A 21,670-nucleotide genomic window follows, 5' to 3' on the forward strand; every position below is an offset into this window, starting at 1 on the left:
CCTAGCACTGGCCCAGAAAAAGCAGAGTCTGTCCCAAAGTGAGGAGGGCCCTGTGACGGGCTCCAGCAAGCAGGAAAGACAGGCAGACGGACAGACAGACACAGTGAAAAGACAGGGCACAGACAGAAAGACAGACACGAGTGGGTGAGGGCGCAGTGCCTGTGTAGCAGTGGTGGGTCGGGGGCGACCACACAGGCAAATAGATGTGCGGTCAGAGACAGAGGGAGCAAGAGAGAGACAGCAAGAGACGGGTGCATCGGCCTTTCTTTCTCCTGTGACGCCACTGCAGGCCAGGGTAGGATACTGGGATGGGTAGGGGACAGGACAATTGTAAGTCTTCCAAAACAGAAAGTAACCAAGAATACTGAGCTTATAATTAATTGTGGATTTATACTGAGGTTCAAAAACAAAATGCATATATAAGTGTTGACACCTAGGTACAAACCAAAAAGGAGTTCAAAGCAAATAATTAGATCTTTAAAAGCCATATATATTGCTTTGAGAAAAAAAACAAACAAACAAACCTAAAAATAACTTATGATGTACAACTGTCAAAGTTAGGATACAAACCTAAAATGCAGTCAAAAAACACTGTTAAGTTCAAATCATTCATGCTTGAAAAAAAGTCTACAAAAATATCTGTCATTTGTTAAGTGGTCATCCCTTGGCCTACAAGTCTATTTCTGAAAAACATTTGCATATTGTTTTTCTATAACAAACATGGTTTACTTGTTTATCAAACACATACTTTTAAAAAAGAGAGATCAGTTGGTCTTCTGGCCTCAGTTCCACACATGCCAAAATAAAGCAAGGCCTATTATCACTCCCAAGCATGGTATCAATTTGCCTCACTCTTCACAAGCATCATGAAAGAGCAGGCACAGCGGTGAACAGCTCAGAAAACCCCACAAAACTATTTTTACTCAAGGCCCTTTTCTGGTATTTTATTAAATCTTTTGCTCATCTTTTATGGTCTGAACAACTGATTAATGTTAAGTCTCACCTTCAACAATAGCAGCAACAGGAGTTGATCGGGCAGAGACCACACACAACAGGCACCACACAACAAAATTTTACAGGGGCTATGTCATTTAGCCCTAACCATCTTCCTACAGAGCAGACACTTCCATGACCCCCCCTTTCCAGAGGAGAAAGCCAAGGCTTTAGAGGACTCAAGTTGGTTGCCCAACATCACCCAGCTAACCCAGAGGCAGGATCAGCATGCGAGCCCAGGGAGGCTGACTCTAGTGCCCAGGCTGGAGCCAGGACAGTCCACCTGCCCTTAAGTGGCGTTATGAGCAGACCACGATGCACAGTCCAAAGGCAGGCTGAAGGGAAGGGTGATGGCGGGTCATATATCCTCTTTCCAAGCGCTCAGCAAGTGCAGGCTATTGCTTGGGCTGCACAGAGGGCTGCACAGTCAGAGCATACAACACGTATAAGACAAAGCTTTGGTAAATTTGGGGTGGGGAGCCACAATCTGTTCAAGGGAAAACCAGGTTGTTGTGGATTTAGTGTCTATTTGGAAGTTGCTAACCTAAAGGTTGGCTGTGGTCTCAGTCAGTGTCACGTTCATCCCACCCCCCCCCCACCCCGCCCCCTCAGGGAAACATTTAAGATGGTTTTAACAATGATTTTTTTTTCTAGAAAGTGCTTGTCAGGCTGCCTTTCTGGCTTGGCTAAAAAGAATCACTTACAAAGTTCCCAGACGCCTATGTGCTACAAAGAACCCATGAGGAAGAGCAGCAAACGCCTGTTTCACAGGGTGAGACTGGCCCCCTGCTGACCAGCGCCAAGGCACGCTTGCAGTCACGCTCTGCTCCCGGTCATCTTTCTGACAGAGTCTGTTGGACAAACTCTCGATTAATTAACCAGTTTGAATAGAATCCAAAGTAAACCCCCCCCCGCAAAAAAAAGTCATCTTTTTTTTTAGTAGATCACTTGAAACAGCAAGAACTTTGGAGTCAGAGACACGTGGGTTCAAATCCTTGCTCCGTCACTAACTAGCTGGGTGACACCCTGGGCAAAGCCCTAACTCCACCTACTTTGGCGGACTCTTCATCTGTCAAGCCTACCTGCAGGGCTGCAGGGTTTAAGTAACAGTTGTAAAGCCCACTGTGGACCAGGGACCGGGAACTCCATAGCCAGGAAGACAGAGGCTCCCTGTTAAGTTCAGGTGGTAACACTTACAGACACCAAGTGGGAAAGGCCTGCTCATTATTCAAGCAGGCAGAAATCACTAAAGAACAAAGCAAACCCACTGCACCTTCTCCAGTGTGGTAAACACTGAAGTTTATAGATTTAGTTTACATGTCAGTCCAGGAAGATACTAAGCTCATCTCAGTGGAGAGCTCAGAACTTTTACAATTCATTAAAAATGAATACATTCATAAAGCAACCAAAAAAGACATTCATTCACATTAAATTACTTTATAATTAAAAAGCTGGCCCATTTTCCTAAGAGAACTGAGTCACTTAGGAAGAACTGCAGGTGAAAAGAAAAGTGCTGGTCGTTTACGGATCCAAAGGTGGCGTTTTATGTAGGTGATCTAAGCAATGGCTCCCCAAACTCCCAAATTTTTCTCTAAGTGAAACTCACGATTTTGGGTGGGTTAGGTCAGGTGAGGTTAAACAGAATGAATACTCTGTTACAGAAAGACCTTTTCCCCCTTCTTTTCTTGGCCAAGCCATACAGCTTGCAGGATCTTAAGTTTCCCAACCAGGGTCTGAACCCATGCCCCACGCAGTGGAGGTGTGGAGTCTTAATTATTGGACCGTTAGGGACATCCTAGAAAGGCCTTATGAGAACTACCAACCCACAGGTCAAGGAATGTAACATTTCATGGTGTCTCTTACAGTCCCATTCCACTAATACTCTATAACTACTCCCATTGAAAGCAAGGATTTTTAATAATCAAGCTTACATATGGCTATAAAATGTAAAACACAGATCCTTTGGCCAGACATAGTAAGTAATAACTGAATACACCAAAAGCTCAGTTTAGAAACGCTGGGTCATTCATTAAGCAGCCCTTTCAAAAATTTAAATTGCTTATTTTACATTCAGGTTGGAAATAACTGCTATGTGGCACTCATAGGTCCTAATTAACCCAAAGTAACCATCATATTTCAGTTGTGGGGCCACCAAACACAACTTACAAGGGGTCAAACTGGCATCATCTGTGTTTCATAAGGAGTACGACCCCTATGAAACATCAAAGATCAGGACTCGAGGCAGACTATATCTAAGCCTGCATAATATATATTATATATATATATATTACAGCAACTGACTAGGCATACCCAGTTAAGCAACGTCCTAAGCAGTATCTGTGAAACCATGACTTTGGGTTTGACATAACTATTTTTTTCCCTAGTAACTATTAAAAAAAAATTAGCACACTTTTAAAGTCACATCACGGACTGGAAGTGGACATAACACATTTAACAATATCTCCTCACTGCTCTCACCTTCAACTTCTCCCTGTAAACATTCTTGTTCTTTTCTAAAAGCAGTATCACATGTCTGACCAACAAACACAATCCAATTCTACTCCTGTCCTTACATATTATCTTTTAACCATAAATCTGCTTTTTCTTTGATTCAGTTTCTGGAGGGTCCCAAGGACTTGATTGGAATACTCCAGAGCAACCAGTGCATAGTCTGATGCTAAAAAGGAAGCAAATCGGTGGGACTGTGCCTGGAATGTTCAAATCTCAAGCTGGGGGATCCAGTGCTGACCTCTGACGTGCAGTACCTCAAAAGGTAGTGAGCCAAAAGCCAAAACTGGAGCCAGGAGGCCCTCTCAGAGCATGCTTAGGTGGGTTACCAACGGCACTGGATAACAGCGAGGAAGGAAAAGTCTTTACCACAAAGCCCGCGGCATCATTTCCACTAGAGAGACTTAACTGAAAAGGATGATTTCAACACTGGCTGCCCTAACAAATTAGTCTCCAACTGCAACTTCTGCCAAATGCATTTTTCCTCCCCCTAACGCAGAGGTGTTTTAAAATTCAAACATAGGGGGAAAGTGCAGAAATGAGAGTCATTTATAACACTTGGGCCACTTGAAACAACTTTTAGCCAAGGTCTATAATCAAATTATCAAGCTCTTGAAGTCAGTGCTTTATGACGGAAATAAAAGGCCCACTAAAGTATTCCAGGTCCCTTGGCATTTCCACGTCTCTGGGCAGGGCAGCCCTGCAGCATCCCCATTCACACTGGCTGATGAAAGAGAACAGATCACAAAGGGCAGATTACAAGGGAGAACGACTCCCAACTCCCCAACTCCGGAGGGGGAATGGACAGGCGTGAATGGATTGTAAATAATGTTGCTAAGAAAGGACCACAAATATGGCAACCTAAGATAATCCTCTTGCCAGGAATTCTTCCCAGGGGGGTTGTTCTTTCTGAACTTTGCTTTCAAGTATGTGAGAAATATGAAGAACTTATTGAATATCTGGAGGTAGCCCTCCCCTGCCATCTTAACTTGAAGCTCTGTGCAAACATTAGGGGAAAAAAAAATGGCCTTCCAAAATTCCAAATACTTTATTAAAGGAGATGGAAGGATAAAGAAAAAGAGGGGAGACCAAACGGTATAACTACTGATCGTCTCAGCTGGGAGAATAGTATCAGTTCTTCATCATTGTTTTCTCAAGACATCTTGCTTAAGGAAAACTCAATGGTCTGAAAAACCAGTTCATTTCCTTCAGGGGGCCCTTCCTATGCTCCTGCTTAAGGTGCAGACTTTGAACTGAGAGTTATCATCATGATCTCAGACAAACACACACAGATGTTTCTCAGCATATGTAACTTTGGGGAAAAGGCTGTCACTGCTCTGAGCAGAATGCAGCCACCAAACGACGCCACCTCTGTGATGTTGCCATCACCGTTTCAGACTACAGCAGGGATATCATGCAGTGTGTGACATGCTGGCTGACACTTCTACTTTGCTAACAGTCATAAGCACCTCTCTCTGCTGTCCTCAGGACGCACGGTGTCAAGCAAATGATCCTGACAGAGTACAGCAAGCACTCACCCCACCTGAAACAAACCCGATTTCGAGGTCTGAACGATGCACAGCATTCCCTGAATGCACCCCTTGGTCTCCCTCCCATCCACTGAATTGATAGGTCTGCATGCTTCGGGTATCAATGTATGACAAGGAACAAAAAGCCAAGACAAGAAATCCACCAGTCTTCAGTTACTTTTGGTTTAATCCTTTATCTGTTGGGAGAAACGCATCCTATACGTTCAGTGAACAATCATTTTAAGTTTAGCCTTCTAACGTGCTAACACCATGTGTGGATCAAACGGCAACACCCTCAGTCCTTATACAAACACGTCTGTAGTCACATCTGGTCTACAGTTGGGTCTGGGTTCCAGTTTTTCTCTAATGAGAGATTCTAGGCTATCACCAAAATGCACAAAGAATTAAGAAAAACAAACTATGTCTTTACTGCTCTGCTGCTGCTAAGTCGCTTCAGTCGTGTCCAACTCTGTGCAACCCCATAGACGGCTGCCCACCAGGCTCCACCATCCCTGGGATTCTCCAGGCAAGAACACTGGAGTGGGTTGCCATTTCCTTCTCCAACACATACATGCATGCTAAGTCACTTCAGTCGTGTCCAACTCTATGCGACCCCACGGACGGCTGCCCACCAGGCTCCTCCATCCACAGAACTCTCCAGGCAAGAACACTGGAGTGGGTTGCCATTTCCTGCTCCAACGTCTTTACTACTCCAATCCAATTTTTACACACACACACAAAGGGTAGGGGAGAGAGAAAAAATTAAAGCAACCTGGCAGAACTTCAAGCAGAGGAGTCCCTCTTGTTTTTTTTTTTTTTAAAACAAAACTTCCGTGCAGGAATCCCCTTAGGGAACACTGTCCTCTGAGGCCAGAAAGGAGCAAGCAGCAAGTCCAAGGTGCAACAGAATGACGGCACCATCTGCTGCAGAGTGCCGCACTAAGTTGGGAAGCCACATCTTTACTGCTGTTTCCCACTAGTTTTGTGGCCTTTACATTCCACTTTATTGGGAGGAAGGAGAGTAAGGGGTGAGAAGACCATGAACCTGGGAACAACAACAACCTCAAAATCACAACACAGCCCTTAAAGCCTCCTCATTAAATGTGCTCTGTTAATAAGGAATGGGTGATTCACGACTGAACAATGCCAATGTTTTGATGAGTTTGCAGCACGTGTTTTTTTTTTTTCCCCCCCCTGAAGACAGAAAACAGCATCTGCCCCACCTACAGGCCAGGGCTGTCCACTAATCAACACCAAAGCGATATTCAAAAACGAAACCAGAAAACAGCAACTGTAAAACTGCCTGACGAGAAGTAAAAGTTTTGTGTTTTGTTTTCTTTTAATGAACAGCAGTTTGAATAAAGGTTTACAATCCTGTTTGTATTTCAAGTCCCGAAAACCGGCAGCTAAAGTTCATCCTCAATTAAAACCATCCGGTGAAGCACATTATTGCAGGAGGCATGAAATGTGAATCCAGCGAAAACTAAAGATCTCAACTGTCACCTCGCTTCCTGCTTGCAGAGGAGGCATGAGAGAGTTAAGGTAACTTTGAGACAGCCGCCCAACCCACCAGAGCAGAATCAGCTTGGCTGTACTGGCTACCTTAATAACACAACTGAAGGGAAAAAAAAATAGTCTTTTCTGGCAGGCAGTCGGTAATTAAATTTTTATACACTCAATTTAAGTTACTGAATGACTTCCCAGGGTTACTGTTTGTATTTTGAAGTTGTTCTTCCTCTTGACACAATGTTCTGCTTGCAACTTTGCTGTGGAATTGAAGAATCCGACAAAACGGCTTTCAAACACATTCTACAGGAAACACTGTGAACTGCCTGTCATGAAACCTCACTCACCGCAAGTGAGATAAAAAACAAACAGTCAAAGCGTGTTACAACGTTCCTCCATTTTTAGAGAGCGACGTAACCACTGCTCTCCCTGTTTGGAGATATGGGAACCGTTGGGTGCAAACCTCAGCATTTTGTGGGAGTTAATAGCAAACTCAACTCCAGCCTGTGCCTGACCTTTGGCCAGATCACTCGAATGACATTTCAGCATGGCTCCTGTGGCTGGCCGGCCGGCGGGGCGGCAGCTAATCCCTCCTGTTTCGATCACCCCCCTGCTCAGCGGGACTGCAAGGCGCACTCACCACCGCTCAGCTCAAAGAGCTCCGGGCCTGCCGGCGGGGCGGGACAGCCGCCAGAGGACGGGGGCCTGTGCCAGCTCGCCCCGCTCTGCTTTGCGTGGGGCTCCGTTCTGCTCCCAAAGACCTAGCCCACCTTCCGCATGCTCGTCCAGGACCGGGCCCCCAGCCAAGCCCAGCCTCTGAGAACTGCCTCGGAAAACTTACCGGGTAGAGCTTTCAGCCCCCGTGCGGAGGAAGGGCTGCTCTGAGGAGGCTTCTTGTCACCTTCCATTCACGTAATTTGGTTGTGCTTCATTGCACACTTGCTACTGCAGGCTTGCATCATGATTTGGGTCTGCCCACCAACTCCAAATATGCTCCATGTTTGGTCTTATGTAACATTTGCTACTACTGTAAAAAGCACTTGAATTACAAAGGTCCTGGCAGATCAACAGAAAACAAGGGGTGGAGTCTAATTTCATCTAATATGGTCATAGAAGGCGTCCTGGCTGGTGTAAATTAATCCTTCTCTTGGAAAGGCTGCTGGCCAAAACTGGAGGAAGATGGAATTTATGAATTTAACCAACTAGAATGTGAATTACTCACACCTGATTCTCCTGCATAACTTTAAACTGACAACTACTATCAGGTAAATTAGGAAATTTAAATGATTCATTATATATCTATACTTTAAGGCTAGACAGACCTAAAAGTTTTTAATATTATACATTTTTACAAATATCAGCAGTCTTTTTCCACATTTTATTTCTCCAGTATCTATACTTTAAACAAACAAAAGTTTATTATATCTAAGAATAGCTTTCCTTAAATCTAGTAAGAAAAATCTTCACCCATTTTCTGTGCCTATTTGTAAAATACGTCTAATTTCAGAAAAATATACACGTTATTGTCCATAGTTGAATAGCTGGATAAATGATGAACGCTGGGGACCTTTTAGGCTTTTAATCCAAAAACTTCTCTAAGTGGATCCTTGAAAACCATGTCTTCCTGCTTAAACGGGTTGCCTGTCTCCGCCGTATTACACTTTCCGCATCACTACTCCTCGTCCTGTTAATCGCCAAATCTTACTATCAAACAGACATGGAAAAAAGCAGCCAACTGATATGAGTTTTATGATAATAAAGGCTGCACACATAAACAGACTCAGATGCCTGATAGTTCAGAATGAACACTTTTAAATGTCAAAAGGAGGGGGGAAATTCCTCTACAAAATACCATCACCCAACACAGACTATTTGGCAAAAAGTCATGAATTACATGTGTGGAAAAGATTTGGCCTGGAAGGGGTGGGAAAGAGTTGTGAGGCATAGGAAATGGCTTCTGTTAGAACAGACACGAATTCTAAATTTACTGTAAAACAAAAGAGTAGTAGCCACATTGCTTTGTTTCTACAGCAAGCATTCGTATCCAAACCATGGCAGCAATATTAGGATCTAGAGGGCTTCTGAAACTGTTCCCCATCCTCCCTAGATTTCTGATTCTAACAATGCAAAACTATGGGGGTTCTTAAAATTAGGAGATTAGAAGGACACTAGGAAAGAGCCATCAGCAAGAAGTAGAAGCACAGAATGAGCAAATCCTTCCAAAGTTAATATGCAAAAATAAGACAATTAGGTTAATTCACTGAAGGGTTTGTTAAGCTAGCAGAAAAACAAAACAGAAACATCCTACTGCTGAACGACCTGACTGCAACGCATCACTCACTGCACCCACTGCCCCCCTAACCCTTGCCAAGGGGAGCTGAAGAGGCTCCCTGATGTTGCCAATGGCAGAACTGAACTGAGGGAAGGGGACCTACGCAAACTAAGTCTCAGCTGCACATCACTGCACTCCGAAGCCTGGACACCAGACTCCTTGCCGGTCTCCCAGCACAAACGCTCGCATTTCTAAAGCTCCCTTTTGTAGATGGTGCTGGTGCTAGTGGGGAAAACAATTCTTATGAGAACCAACCAAAGTACGACAATTTGGGGAACAAAGTCTTTCTGTAACCCTGAAAAATTTCAGGGTGAACTTCAGCAAATGTTCTTAAATACTACACACTACAAATGTTAAGAACTACAAAGTATTCTTAAATATACCTACGTTTTCATATATAAACAAGAAGAAACTATCCAAATTTGTTCTGAAGACCTACATCAAAAAGGGGATGAACGATAGTGCAAGCTAGAAAAATAAAAATCGACACAATAAGAATATACACAAAAACTGAGCATCTACAGCTCAGACTGAACTTTTAAACACACACCTCTCTTAATGCCCTAATTGAAAATGTTTAGCCTAATGCCACCCTGTTCTGCTTGGAAAGCGTTACTACTCTTCTTCAAACCCTAACCAAATAAAGTTTATATTGATATTACATTTCCTTATGATGGCTCATTCAGGGGACATGGTCACATTTCTTCTTTCTTGTGAAAAAAAAATAAATAAGTAAACAGACTACAGACTAAAAAAAGACTACAGACTAAAATCCTGTTTTAATAGAATCCATGCCTTACAGACCAAAAATTATAGGTACTGGCTGTGGTGTGGATGGTGTGCACCATCAGCTTTACTCTGGTTGCACAAAGGGAGTCCTGAACTGACACAAATTCTTCTGTGAATTAGCCTGCTCGCAGCAAACAGGCAAACCAGCAGCAGCTGGGAGGGGCCACGAGGGCTTGGGTTTGGGCGGCCGCGGCCTCAGCACTTTTTGTTGTGTAGTCTTGGGCGAGGGACCTCTGCCCTGGGGGGGCTGTGTCCTCCCCTGGGGAGCACTACCGGGGCCTTGATGAGGAGTAAAGAAGGTGACACATGTGCTGCGTACCTAGCACCTCTGAAATGCTCGACAACTGTTGGCTATTACGATCAGGAAGGAGAAATTGGATGGCGGACGTCACTTGAAATAAAAGGAAGACTGAGATAATGACAGCGATTTCTGTGATGAAAATTAGTGAGGTCCCCGACAAATCTTGGGATTTCCTAAATCCAACCCCGAGAAGCCAGCGGCGGTGTCATTTGGTGTTCTGCAGGGCAACAAACGAGCTGTCGGCAGTTGGGAAATCCTGTGTTCCTGTCACCGGCGGCAGCCAGTTCTCCAGTTTACAGGAGCACAACAAGCCTCCACTCACTCCACTTCAGTGTCTCAGCAGGCCGGGCGAGTTATAATTGGCCTTAATTGGCACTTACAGGAGCTTTAACATTCCTTACCTGCTGCCAAGGAGCACTTGAAAGGGGGAGAAAGTATTTTCAAACTTGGAAATACCAAGCAATTCATTCAGCTGTGGGCCGGGACGCCTGCTGTCCAGAATCAGATTAGCTTCACCAAGAAACTGCTGCTGTGTTATTATCCCGTGCTCATTAGGTGCTCCGGCAGGATTAGGAGAGGTGGGAGATGAGAGCTTAAATGGGATCATTCACCTTGGGGGCTCATGGCACACAGCCTTCCTCTGGTTGGCATCGTCCGCTCTGTTTGGTGGATGCGCCTTCAGGGCTCAGCCACACTTGGGGTGTGTGTGTCCCTTTTCAGCTGTTCAGATTGTTCAAAGGCAGCCAAATAAAGTATAACCTCATGGCCTGATTTACATAGGCTTTGTGTGAACCACAGTCTGACCTCAGCCCAGTCATTATTTGAGACACAAAGTGAACACTGTTAAAAGGTGACCAATCACACCAAATTCAAGGAGGATAATGAGATCAAAAGTAAAACTGACAATAGTTTTCACTGGCCCCACAACTGATCTCAACAGAAATTGTTGTCTTCTACAAGTCTACACATTTTGCAAAGAGGAATCTCAGCCTAACAGAACTAGATTTCTGCCCTAAGATAAATTCCAATCAGAGTGAAGAGAAATCTCCCATAAATGCCAGGAAAACCGTCTGTAGTTGTTTAAATGAATACTTGAAAAATCATCACTCCTTTTGAAAAACGTTTTGCCTCATATCACACAGTGAAGATACATGCTACGCTGGTAGTAAAAAAAGTTTGCCCTTGTTTGAGAAATGGACTTCAAAGTCAAATTCCAGTTAATCACATTTGTGAATAAATGTGTAAAACACCCTAAGAGGCTTTAGAAAAAAACTGGAAGCTTACAAAAATAAATAAAATACCTACTCCTGGTGGCAGTACTGGCCTATGTGGCTAGTAGAGATACAAAGTATTAACAGACTTCTGGGAAAACCATCTAGTAACAGCTATAAACAAGGCAAAAAAGTATCTTTTTTGATCCAGAATCCATTCCTGAGACTTTTATCCCACAGAAACAAAATGAATGCTTGTAGCCTTTAGCAGGTTGGCTCCTGCTGCTTTCTTCCTGGAGGTAAAAGGCAAGAAATAAAGTGAATGCCCACAGACAGAGGGCCTGGCTGAGGACGTTATGGCACAGCCGCACCTTAAAACCTTAAGCAACCATTAAAAAAGGGGATTTGTGTTATCCTGGGATCTGGATGGATTTCTTTGTGGTTTTGCTGAATAGAGGAGCAGCAGAAGTGTGCTTATTAACAGGATCCCTCTTTTGGTAAAAACTATGACCTGCAGCCCCTGCTAATGAAACATGGGATTATATGCACCTGTAAAGAGTTATGAGCATGATAAAAACATAGAAGGATGTATACTAAGTTACATATGAAGAATGTACCAAGTTACACAGATGGATTACAGAGCGGAGAGGACCAGTACAATTGGAGAAGGCAGGGAAGCAGAAAGAGCCAGTGAGATAAGAAGGCAGTAGGCCGAACTGAAAACAGCATGTTTGAGATTATTACACTTGGGAATCTACGTAAATATACATGACAGATGAATGCACCTCATATATTCAGGTGTCAATCAAAAAATCCATAAAGAAACTGACTCAAGTTTTTGTTAGAAAAAAATGCACTGTGAAGAAAGCAGAAGAAAATTTTAAACAGCATGAAACTCTGGTATTAAATCAAAGGACTATCCTGACTATGGTACCCATTTCATTTGTTTGGCTATGCAGACTGAGTCATTCCAGCAACATGACAAAGCACAGTAAGAATCACACAGTGTGTGCACAATAAGCCACTTTAGTCATGTCCAACTCTTTGCGAACCCATGGACTGTAGCCTGCCTGCCAGGCTCCTCTGTGCATGGGATTTTCCAGGCAAGAATACTGGAGTGGGTTGCTATGCCCTTCTCCAGGGGATCTTCCCGACCCAGTGATCGAACTCTCATCTTTTATGTCTCCTGCACTGTCAGGCAGATTCATTACCACTAACATCACCTGGAGAAAATGCCTATTAGCCACTCTTGTGAAACAACACCTTAATTTTCTAAAGCTCACTACAAATCTTCTACAGCAGGAGTTTTAACAATCTTTTAAAACTATCAAGCCTAAGAAGTAACGAAATAAAGTTCATACTGGAGTTTATTTTTTACCCTAGGAGAGTACAAATCAAGAACTACATCATGTGTGATAAGGGGCTGACTGCTTATTTTAAATTGAGATAGTTACCTTCCTTGATCTCTTTTCATTAACTTTAGAACACACAAGAGGAAAAGCTATACGATTTCTTTGAAGTTCAATTTGAGAACTGTTGACTTAAAGGCAAAACACAGAAGTAAATCTAAATACTGGAATTTCTATACACACAATAAGCAATGAGGAAGGCAACAGGTGAATTCAACCTTTGCCCACTGTCCCAAACCAGTTGTAGGGGCCTGAACACTGCATGGGAGGCATTACCCCAGTCAGGTAGTAGGCGCTACAGCATTCAGAAGAGATAAAAAAAAAAACTCCCTCTTCTGGTCAGACGTAAGACCACAGCTAAACAGGGCCAACACAGCAGGTGTGTGCATATCTCAACTAGTCAACACTAGTCACAAAATGGCCTTGTGAAACAATGACTGTCAGGAGAAATACCTTTTAGCAAATAGAACTAAAATATGGATTTATATCCTGAAATGTCCTCTTCAAAATCTGAAGCACAGCCATCCTAATGATTTCTAGATGCAGCAGACAAGTCAAGAGTGGCACTGCTGAATATTAATAATTTATTGATTGATTTATGCTGCTGGACACTCACATTTTCATTGCCTCATTCTGGTGACACAAATCAGAACTGTTGACGTTGTTCGTTAAATCAGAGTAGCACTAACCTGGAGGGCAGCTCTGATCAGCCTCCAGGTGGAAAATCAATCCACTGAGATACTGACAGACATTCTCAAAGAAGAATGCATGTGATAATGTAGCACTAACAATCTGAATGTCTACCAACAGGGGACAGGTGAAGTTAAATACATTAAGGAAGTGAAATAACAGGCAATCTTTTTTAAAAAAGGAAGTAATGTGCACTAACATGGAAAAATAAGCTAGATCACTAAGTTTAAAAAAGTGAACTTGTAATAAATCTAATCTTTCACGGGTGTGAGGGAACAAGAATCATACAGCCAAATATTGCTTTGTCCAGGGTCTAGACACATTCCAAGTGTTTATGTCAACCTGCGCCCCTGGAAAGTAAGATGGAAGAGATTTATTTACTTATTCTTGCTGCATATGTGTCCTCTGTTGTTGGTTCATGTTTTTCTTACATGATGTGCATTACCATGTTAATAATGAAAAAAAAAAACCCTCAAATACATGTGTTTTTCCTTTTTAATTAGAAAGTTTCTACTACCCAAATGAGAGGATCCTTTTGTTTCCAGGTTTACATGATTAAATTACTGTTCCACTTTAAAAAGGCAACAAAAACCCAAAAAGAATAAATGACTCCGAAGTTTTGCATCACTGCAATAACTATTTTCTATCTCTACAATCTTTGGAAAATGTCTGAAGATTTAATGCATATAATACATCATGACTTTTTGTTCAGGTCATTATACTTCATTGAAAAACAACAACAACAACAACAAAAAAAGCCCATATACAAATTGAAATAACAACTCCATGATCCACAAGCTAAGTAAACCCATCCAGCTGCTTGTGAGCCATTCTCTGTCTCTTCTTTTCCAGTTCATCAGCCGGCCCTGCTGGCCTCCTACTTCTGTGCTGATTCCTATTCCAGCCGCACCTCTCAGCCTCTGCTGCTGCTGCCGCCCTGTTAGCCCAAGCATTCTCTCCAGATCCCGCCCTCACCTAGTCTACTGCAGTGGAGCCCACTAACCCTCCCCCTGCTTCTGCTCTTGTCCTCTGTTTCACAGAGCAACCACAAATCAGGTCAAGACCCTTTCTGACTCAAGAACCTCCAGTGACTTTGTACAGTCTGCACTGGCCAATCCAGATTCCTTTCATTTGGCCCCAGCACCCCCTCCTCCAACTTTAACCTGGCCCCCTCTCCTCCCCGCGCATTACTTTTCCGCCTCCTCTCTGGCCTTCCTGCAGGATCTCTGCACCTGCCAGTTTCTCTGTTTGGAACACTGCTCCTCCAGATCTTCACACGGCTGGCTCTTTTTCATCACACACCTTCCACATCAACTCCTCCGAATGGCTTTCTTTGACTAAGCCTTACCTAAAGTGTCTTGCCCCATTTTTTCCCTGACATTAACCCAAGCCTTTATCACTATCTGAAATCATCTTATTTTACTTGATTTCATTCTATTCACTCCATCCTCCTTAAACAGAATATAAGCTGCATGAAATCAAAGACTGCTTTCCTAGTTCACTGGAGAGAAATGCCTAGACAGGATGTACTCAATAAATATTTGCTTAATGAGTGAACAGTATCCTTGCCAATTTATGGCTTTTTTAAAAAGTCCCAAAGGCACAGATATTAATAAAGGCAAAGATTTCAGTATAAAGAAAAATCAATGTATCTTATAACTAGAAGTTAAAATGTAGCTCCTACAAATGGCATAAACAATACCATTTAAAATATACATGCTGATTATATAACCAAGAAAAAAAAAAAGATAAACTTATATTAGTTAGGGATAAAGTGATCCTTTATCTGATGCTACTGAAGTTACTTGAAAATTTTAACTTGCACTGTTTGGCTGGTGGTAGAGAAAAATTGAATTCACTGCATTAATTTTACATCATGCTCTTCAGTGACAAGAAGCTTAGATCAAACAGTCAACTTGGAATTTCCTTCGAGAATTAAAGTAACATCTACCCTGACATTGCTCATGTTTTGATGTGCCTGCTCTGGTTTGCTCCCTTCCCTGGTTCAGCCCTTGGCTGCTGGAGAAACGCCCAGCATACGTCTTTGAAGCAAAAGAGTGAAGTATTTTTGGCTCTGCAACAAATTTCAGTCTTTATACTGACTGCAAAAATATGCCAACCAATTCGCCAGAGAAGCTACAAAATGTCATAAGGCTGGAACAAAAAGAGAAGGAGCTTCGCTTTGGATATTTACTATGATTTAGGGTTAAATAAAGTGGAACAGGCCGAAGAGAAATCCAATGACTGTGCTAAATCAAGTATCTACCTATGACCATTACATCTTCAAATTATTAAATGTTCTGAGGTAACGGGTTTACACTGCTGACCCAGTCACTCTAGGCAAACTTTCAATTCCACCTGAGCTACAACCTCTGTCATTAATGACAGTTTTGTGACATGTGGAATTCATTACATCTTCTCTAGATTCTCCTTTAACTCTATACATCCTTATTATATGCAAAAGAAACAGATGATCAGTTCAGTTCAGTTGCTCAGTCGTGTCTGACTCTTTGCAACGCCATGGATGCAGCACATCAGGCCTCCCTGTCCATCACCAACTCCCAGAGTCTACCCAAACCCATGTCCACTGAGTCGGTGATGCCATCCAACCATCTCATCCTCTGTCGTCCCCTTCTCCTCTTGCCTTCAATCCTTCCCAGCATCACAGTCTTTTCAAATGAGTCAACTCTTCGCATCAGGTGGACAAAGTATTGGAGTTTCAGCTTCAACATCAGTCCTTCCAATAAGTATTTAGGACTGATTTCCTTTAGGACGGACTGGCTGGATCTCCTTGCAGTCCAAGGGACTCTCAAGAGTCTTCTCCAACACCACAGTTCAAAAGTATCAATTCTTCGACACTCAACTTTCTTTATAGAAACAGATGTTAGGTAGACAGAAAATAAAGCCTGAGACATTTTATCTATGTGAATGACACTGAATTTAGGAGTTTGATCTGTAAACTGGTAATAAAAACTTCAATTCAGTGGGTCTCTAAGAAGAGGAAATAAGATAATGCAAAAACACTTTGTGAATCGTCAAGTCCTACTACAAATTATCATGACTCTGTGGACTTTTAAATTACTATCAATCCTAAAAAGATTAAATTATCACTGAAAGTTTCAGAGTAGAATAAGACCCAAACAACTGAAGAGAAAAAAAGAAACATTTTTTTTCTTTATCCAAAAACAAAGTTACTTAATAGCCAAAGGAAACAACTCATTCAAAATTCCTGAATCCGTTACTTTCTACACCTAACTCCATCAGATCACAAGAGGGAGAAAGTGTTTATTGAACAGCAAAACCTTTGCTCTGTGAAGCAGAGCCACTTAATTACACAACAGCAATCACTGGTCACAACTATGTTAAATTATTGTCAACAGTGGGATTGGCATTTTTGCAGAGACAGCCCGTGAGATGTCATACAGTAATATTTGTTTTACTCACACAGTCATGTTCTTTGAATCCAATTCACTAGCTCAAAAAACTGAGTAATTCCTATTTATTCATCTTCTGATGAAAATGACTTTTCAGAAAAATATAATTTATGCTAGCACCTAAAAAAATCCACCACCTTAGTGCATTAAGTCCCAACTATGCACGTGGCTATTAACATTACAGGGTTTGTAATACCTACAAGTGGAGAAAGCTCTAAGATTGCAGAGGAGTGTCGGCGAAAGATACTTTCATCAAAAAGGCAGATTTATGACATCCCCATCTGTGAAGAGAGGCTGAGGGGCACACGTTCTACCCCAAGCCCAGACTCGCATGTCACTTACAGCAATGGGGAGGCACACGACACATAGTGTCAATGGATAAATGGCAAAGGGTACTTATCTGGGATCCTTATGCAGATCAACATGAGATCTGAGAATTCTGCTCCCGAGGTAAGGCATTTCCTAGACTAGGACTGGCCTCGGGAGACAGCTCCCTGAATAGCAGAGGAAACCAAATCCCACAGCTTCAACTGATGTTTCCCCAAACATGGAGTAGTTATTGCTCTCCAGCATTAACAACACTAAATCTCAAGTGAAAACGTATTCCCTTCCTAAATCTCCTTTACTTTTTGTGATAACATCACGCCACTCTGTGGATGACACTTGCCTAAAACGTAGTAGTCTCCCTCTAACTAAGGCAGCAGGCCTCGGGGCTCAGTGCTGGTCCTGGCAAGAGTAGCAACAAAGAACTGAATCTTTTCACACACAGCACCTATGGCAAAGGACATCAGTTTTCCCACTGATGACTCTAGTGAGGTTTTCTTTGTGAAAGATTTAAATAGAAGTGGTTTGATTTTAAGAAAAAAAAATTAAATGGAAGTAAATAAATCATAAAGAGGGAACAACTGGGGAAAAGGTGGCCACAGTCCATGTACTCGGACTCGGGGCCGAGCCACAAGGTGAAAAAGTGGGTCAGCCTAACTCATATGAGGCAAAATACTTCGGCAGCTGACATTCGAGCAGGGCTTCCATTAATTATAGAGATGCTAAACAGACAACCTGTCCAAGCTGAATTAACATCACTCATGTATTTCACCTAGGTAGGATCAGCCCATGTCTGCCTAAGACATGTTGACAGAAGTTATGGTATTCTTCACAAGCAAATTCAAATAGAAGCGGCAGGGTGCAAAGCAGTGCAGCACACAGCCTCTCAGAATCACCTACAAAGCTCCTTCAGCACAGAACCCCAGAGGCCCCCTGCAAGTCATCAGCTGACCCTACCTGTTCAGATCCATAGTAAATGTATATAAATGGGAATACACAGTTTATGCTATTCAGGAGCCAATTTAGGGCCAACACACTTACTATGAACGGAAGTATCTACTCAGATCCCCAACCTGGCTAACACAACCTCAAAAGAAAGGTGTTTCTGGCCACAGGGAATGTCATCATCTTAGTCCTCTTTCATACTTAAGGTTTCAGAGGCAATTACTGCAAGATTTCCAGGACATGATACAAAAAGTTAAAAATCAGTTTAAAAAAAGCAGGGGCCTCCTCTCATGCCATCCTTGCTAGACTCAACAAATCTCTGAGCGCCGATCTGCGTCAGTCCCTATGCCAAGCACAGGAATACAAAGCAGCAGCCCCATGGAGGGAGGGGATTGGCTGTGAACACAACACATCCTGGCCAGCCCTTGGGTCACAATCAGCCGAGGGAGCCGTGTGGAATGCAGACCCCTAGGTCCTCTCTCTGGCTCCTCCCAGACCGCCAGTCTGCAGTGGGTAGGAGGAAGGGGCCACTTAGGCAGCTCCCCTTTGATTTGGAAGCCCAAGAGGTTTTGGATCCACTGATTCAACTGTATGTTGAAAATCTGAAATTAGCAGTAAGAAACATCTCACTCCTAAAAATACTGAATAACTAAACAGAAGTACGAGGCAGCTGGGACTATTTCAAAACATTAAAACAACAACTAGAAAGCATGGTATTACTATACAGTTTCCAAGAGAGTCATCTATACGACAAGAGTGATCAGACTACAGAATGGAAATGCTAGAATGACACTACAGTCACTCACCATCACAGACCCAGTAGAAATCCTGGTGAATGGCAGCTCGGCTAGCAAAAAAGTACAGACACAGCATTGCGGGTGTGGCTCCAGACCAGTGCAATATAGTGAACACTTAGTAGAGCAAGTGACACAAATCCTTTGGTTTCCCAATACTTAAAGTTATGTTTTGTGTCATACTGTAGCTTATTAAGTGTGCAAAAACATTATGACTTAAAAGAACTGGAGTGGGTTGCCATTTCCTTCTTCAGGGGATCTTCCCTACCCAAGGATTGAACCCAGGTTTCCTGCATTGCAGACAGATTCTTTACCAGCTGAGTTACCAGGGAAGAACATACATACTTTAGTTAAGAAAAAAAAAAAAAACAACTGTTTCTAAAGAGCTTCCCTCAGAGCTCAGCTGGTGAAGAATCTGCCTGCAATGCAGGAAACCTGGGTTTGATCCCTGGGTTGGGAAGATCCCCTGGAGAAGGGAAAGGCTACCCACTCCAGTATTTGGGCCTGGAGAATTCCATGGAATGTATAGTCCATAGGGTCACAAAGAGTCGGACACCACTGAGCGACTTCCACTTTGTTTCTAAAAACGCTAACCATCATATGAGACTTTAGCAAGTTGAAGCAGCAACAAAAATCACTGATCAAAAATCACAATAACACAGTAACAATAAAAAAGTCTGAAATGTTTCAAGAATTCACAAAATGTGACAGAGACAAGAAGCCAGTAGATGCTGTTGGAAAAATGGAGTCAAGGAGTTTGCTTGACACAGAGTTGCTCCCAACTTTCAGTCTGTAAAAGACACACTCTCTGTGAAGAACAATAAATCAAAATGCAAGAAGTGAGGTATGTCTGCAGGTCTCTCACTATTCTGGATAACAACCTGCTCACAAATTCAGAATAACATTATCAACATGAACTGAGTGATAAGCCGTGCTGCTACTGTAGCTTCCTCCCTGTCACTGCCAGACAGCAGTGGTTTTAAAGGAACTGTCTGCTGAATTTTATAGCAACTGCTCATTTGTTCATAAAAGTCACAGATGAGTATCAGTAAGACATGAATTCACAGAAGACTGCCCAAACATCTTCACCTAGTTCATCAGAAGATAAGACAGTAGAATCTCTCTTTTGGCAGGTGCCAGTTCTTCCCAATACAGTGATAAACAGCTTGCAATGGCTACTTAGAAATTTCTTGAATTTCAAAAACAGGTTTTGCTTTTAACTCTGGAAAATAAACATGTAGCAATAGGCCTTCTAGAATTACAGCAAAGGAGAATGGGTTGCAAATACTTCTTTCTGCTAAAACCCCTCACCCCAAAGACAGAAGACACAGTGGCAACACTGGGAATGGTTCTTGGTCCTGGCCCCCTGACCACCTCTCTTTTTCCAGATGAGTGAGCTATCACCCCCGAACTAGGCCAGGGACATCACATGGTGCCTTCCTCCACTTGATGAAGTTTCCCCCAGGCCCATACACCTAACCATCTCCAAACCTCCTGTTTATTCCATCAGCCTTCCCTTGGCTGCTGACCCCAAAGAGGAACCTCCTTCTACATTTCCCAACTGAATCCCTCTGTCAGCACCTGGCCCTCTTCTTTCCACCAGAGACCCTCTTGCCTCTTACAGCTTGAATAGCTCCCTTGCCACTAGAGGGACCAAAGCCCCCACCCAGTGGCCTGTGTCAGCTGCACTTCCTGCCTGCCTTCAGAAGGCACTGGAATATGTACTGAGTCTTGCATTCACACCACCCCTTCTTCTACTTTGGAAGTCAGCACAATTCCTTTGTCACTGAACACGTATCTTATTAGAAGATGCTATGTATGCTACAGACGGATAGAGAAAAAGAGAAGAAATATGATTTCAAGACACTCTCCCCTCCCCTACCTCACCCCCGATATACAGACATTCATTCTATGAGACACAGAGGAAGATAAAGAAAATCATCTCCAAGAAACGTGCTGTAACTGAGTGAAGTGCTTCTGGAAGAGGGGACCAAGAGGGCCTCCTCCTGACTAGGGAAGGCCTGCAAGAAGGAATATCTCTAAGTGGGCTTGATGCAAACAGTAGCTGTTTTCACACTGCATCACTAAGCCAAATCACTTAGGTGTTAAAAACCCTGCAACAGGTTCCCACTGACATAGCAAGCCCGGGGTGTCTGATGGCACTGAATCTCTCTGAGCAGCCCCAGCCTTGCCCTGGCACACAGCTCTTCCCCACGGGGTACATCAGCTCCGGCCAATGGAGACTCTGTGGAATACATTCCAGACAGCCTGGAATTTCCTGCCTCCGCGTTTGCTCCCATCAGCCCTGTGGCCAACCTGGCGCCACCAAATATGGCTGTGCAGTGCACAAACTGTGCTACTGTGAAGGCCCTGTCCATCCCCATCAACACACACCCCATTTTAGAGGATCGTAGGTGATTTTTTAAATATTTTCTGCATTTTCCACAATGGACATGTATTCCACACCTAAAAACTGACGGGGACAAGTTGCACATGGGAAAAACAATGCATCCTACTCTTCGGAATAGCCTGATGTGAAGAAGGCTATTTCCTTTAAGAAGCCTACCCCGAGTTATAGCGGAAGGAGCAATCTGCGCTCCTTCTTCTTAAGGTTTTGGACTGCTGTGTGAGTTCCGACACACATCTTTCTGTACCCACAGCGGCACCTCCCCTCTCTCGCAGACCTGTCAAGTGTCAGGTATGCACAAGGGGCTACACGACACTGCTGCACTTCATCCTCTCTGGGAACCAATGAGGTTGCTATCACTGTCCCCACATTATAAACAAGAAGCTCAGGTTGGAAAACTTGCTCAAGGCGAACAACTAACCTATGGTTCTTGCAAGTTTAGATGTAAATCCAGTCTGGTCTGGCTTCAAAACCCATAACTCCAAAGCACTGGGCAAC

General features: G+C 43.1%; 1 protein-coding gene across 16 annotated transcripts in view; it reads right to left on the bottom strand.

Annotated features, from left to right (window-relative positions):
• Window positions 1-21,670, bottom strand: part of ATXN7 (ataxin 7) — a 131,502-nt gene that overhangs the window by 23,553 nt on the left and 86,279 nt on the right. The window contains exon 1 of one of the 16 annotated variants that reach the window (XM_086367050.1): window positions 18,778-18,939. The exons of 14 other annotated variants lie outside the window; for them this stretch is intronic. In XM_086367050.1, the coding sequence (XP_086223176.1) occupies window positions 18,778-18,844 (67 nt within the window). In that variant the 5' untranslated portion in view covers window positions 18,845-18,939. Of the gene's footprint in view, window positions 1-7,377; window positions 7,613-18,777; window positions 18,940-21,670 lie in introns of those variants that run through there. One more of the 16 variants, XM_086367049.1, reaches the window with a different exon arrangement.

This window comes from Bos grunniens, chromosome 22, assembly GCF_055505025.1.
Source record: "Bos grunniens cultivar Pamir isolate PY7600 chromosome 22, Bosgru_T2T1.0, whole genome shotgun sequence".
NCBI classification, from domain to species: Eukaryota; Metazoa; Chordata; class Mammalia; order Artiodactyla; family Bovidae; genus Bos; species Bos grunniens.